Source organism: Elephantulus edwardii, unplaced genomic scaffold, assembly GCF_000299155.1.
Source record: "Elephantulus edwardii isolate Elephantulus edwardi_28Jun2011 unplaced genomic scaffold, EleEdw1.0 scaffold00137, whole genome shotgun sequence".
NCBI classification, from domain to species: domain Eukaryota; kingdom Metazoa; phylum Chordata; class Mammalia; order Macroscelidea; family Macroscelididae; genus Elephantulus; species Elephantulus edwardii.
Genome location: NW_006399887.1, coordinates 4580091 through 4581818, shown reverse-complemented (window position 1 = coordinate 4581818; position 1728 = coordinate 4580091). Strand labels below are relative to the sequence as shown.

The 1728-nt window shown below is 37.7% G+C and overlaps 1 protein-coding gene across 1 annotated transcript in view; it reads left to right on the top strand.

The window, feature by feature from the left end:
* The window catches only part of ATP10D (ATPase, class V, type 10D), a 118392-nt gene that overhangs the window by 15457 nt on the left and 101207 nt on the right, over nucleotides 1-1728 (top strand). Inside the window, 1 exon segment of the mRNA XM_006894180.1 lies at nucleotides 996-1283. Coding sequence (XP_006894242.1) covers nucleotides 996-1283 — 288 coding nt within the window.

Genomic DNA, 1728 nt, shown 5'->3' with positions numbered 1-1728 from the left:
TTTGTTTAGGAAGTGAAAGCCACTCCTGCTTCCAAACTAAGTTTTTCAGGTGAAGCAAATTGTGGACTTTGAGTTTTACCAATTCTGTGACTTCCTTTTTCATGTTTAATGGGCTAAAATTTACCCCAATCCTTTAAACATACTTTATTTTAAGGGAATTTTGATGGTGTAGCCCATTGAAGTGCTAACTCAAAGGCTGTAAGTTTCTGACAGTTTGGATCTCCCAGAGAAAGATAGCCCATATCCTGTACCATTTACAGCCTCCAAAACCTAACAGAAGGTCAGCTGTGATTTGGCTCCAAGTAGATGGCAATGAGAGTTTTTTAAAGACTATGTTATAAAAGATAAACAATGTTGTATCACATAATTATTTTTTAAAAAAGATGATGTGTTTTGTGCAATTCCAGATCCCTGGTACCTGAAGGGAAATAGCATACAGGAACATCACCTTCCTTCATTCATGAACAAACCATCACGAGCTCTGGTAGCCTATTGGTAAGAACCTGCACTGCAATCCCAAATGCATGTGGTTCGAATCCACCAGCTGCTCTGCAGGAGAAGGATGGGCAGTCTCCTCTTGTGCAATTAGCTGCTTCTGAAAACCCACTGGAGGGTCAACTCTGGGTTGGTTCCATTTCGATGGTACTCAAGAACATCAATGTTCAAACTTATTCCCAGATTCCATTTAAACAGCATAATGATTTAAAATCCCACAGGAAAAAACAGTAACTGGGAAGTGCTTTTTAGTTGTTTGTTGCTGGTGCTGTGTACTGTCGAGTCAGAACCAACTCATGACTGACCCTCCAGCAGGTTTTCAGAGGCAGTTGATCTCATGGGAGGGGATTGTCCATCCTTCTGGTGGATTCGACCCACATTCCTTCAAGATTGCAGTGCAGCTTCTTGCCACTAAAGCAAATTAGGCAATAAATTTTTTAAAAAAAATAATTATGTGGGTTTTCAGTTTGATTTTTGTGTGTGTATCTTCTTGAATTCAGGAAAGAGAAAAAATATATTGACCGATGCTGGAAAGATGTTATTGTTGGGGACTTTATTCGGCTCTCCTGCAACGAAGTCATTCCTGCAGATATGGTCTTACTCTTCTCCACTGATCCAGATGGAATCTGTCACATTGAGACTTCCGGCCTTGATGGAGAGAGCAACTTAAAGCAGAGACAGGTGGTTCGGGGATACGCAGAGCAGGTAAGTGTTGTGGTCTTCTCTGCCAGGTTGTTAATATTTCCCTTCAGGAGATGGAATATGATCAGCGTGATCAATCGATCATTGTTCTTAAACCTGTGATTTTGGCAAATCACTGAAGTAGTTTACTCTTGGGTTTCTTTATTTTAAAAGGTCTCCCTCAAGGCACAGCTGTTGTGAGATACAAATGAAGTAATGTACAAAACATATTGATGAGAATTTATAAAATTCCACTGTTGTCCACGTTAAAAAAAAACAAACAAAAAAAAAACATATTGAATGCTATGTACAGTTTTCACTTCCATATCTCTGAAAGCATTTGAGAGAAAATGTTTTTAAAAATAATATTTTTCTTTTCTTAAAGGCATGAACTACTATAGGTCATGTCATCTTCATCTGTTAGTAAAATAAACAAAAAATTTAACCCAGTAATACCTTGAATCTCTGACTAATTTAACTTAGTCATATTGAGCCTAAATTAGACTACTTGAGAAGTTGTCCTGTTACTTAAAATTTTAATAATATCATGAA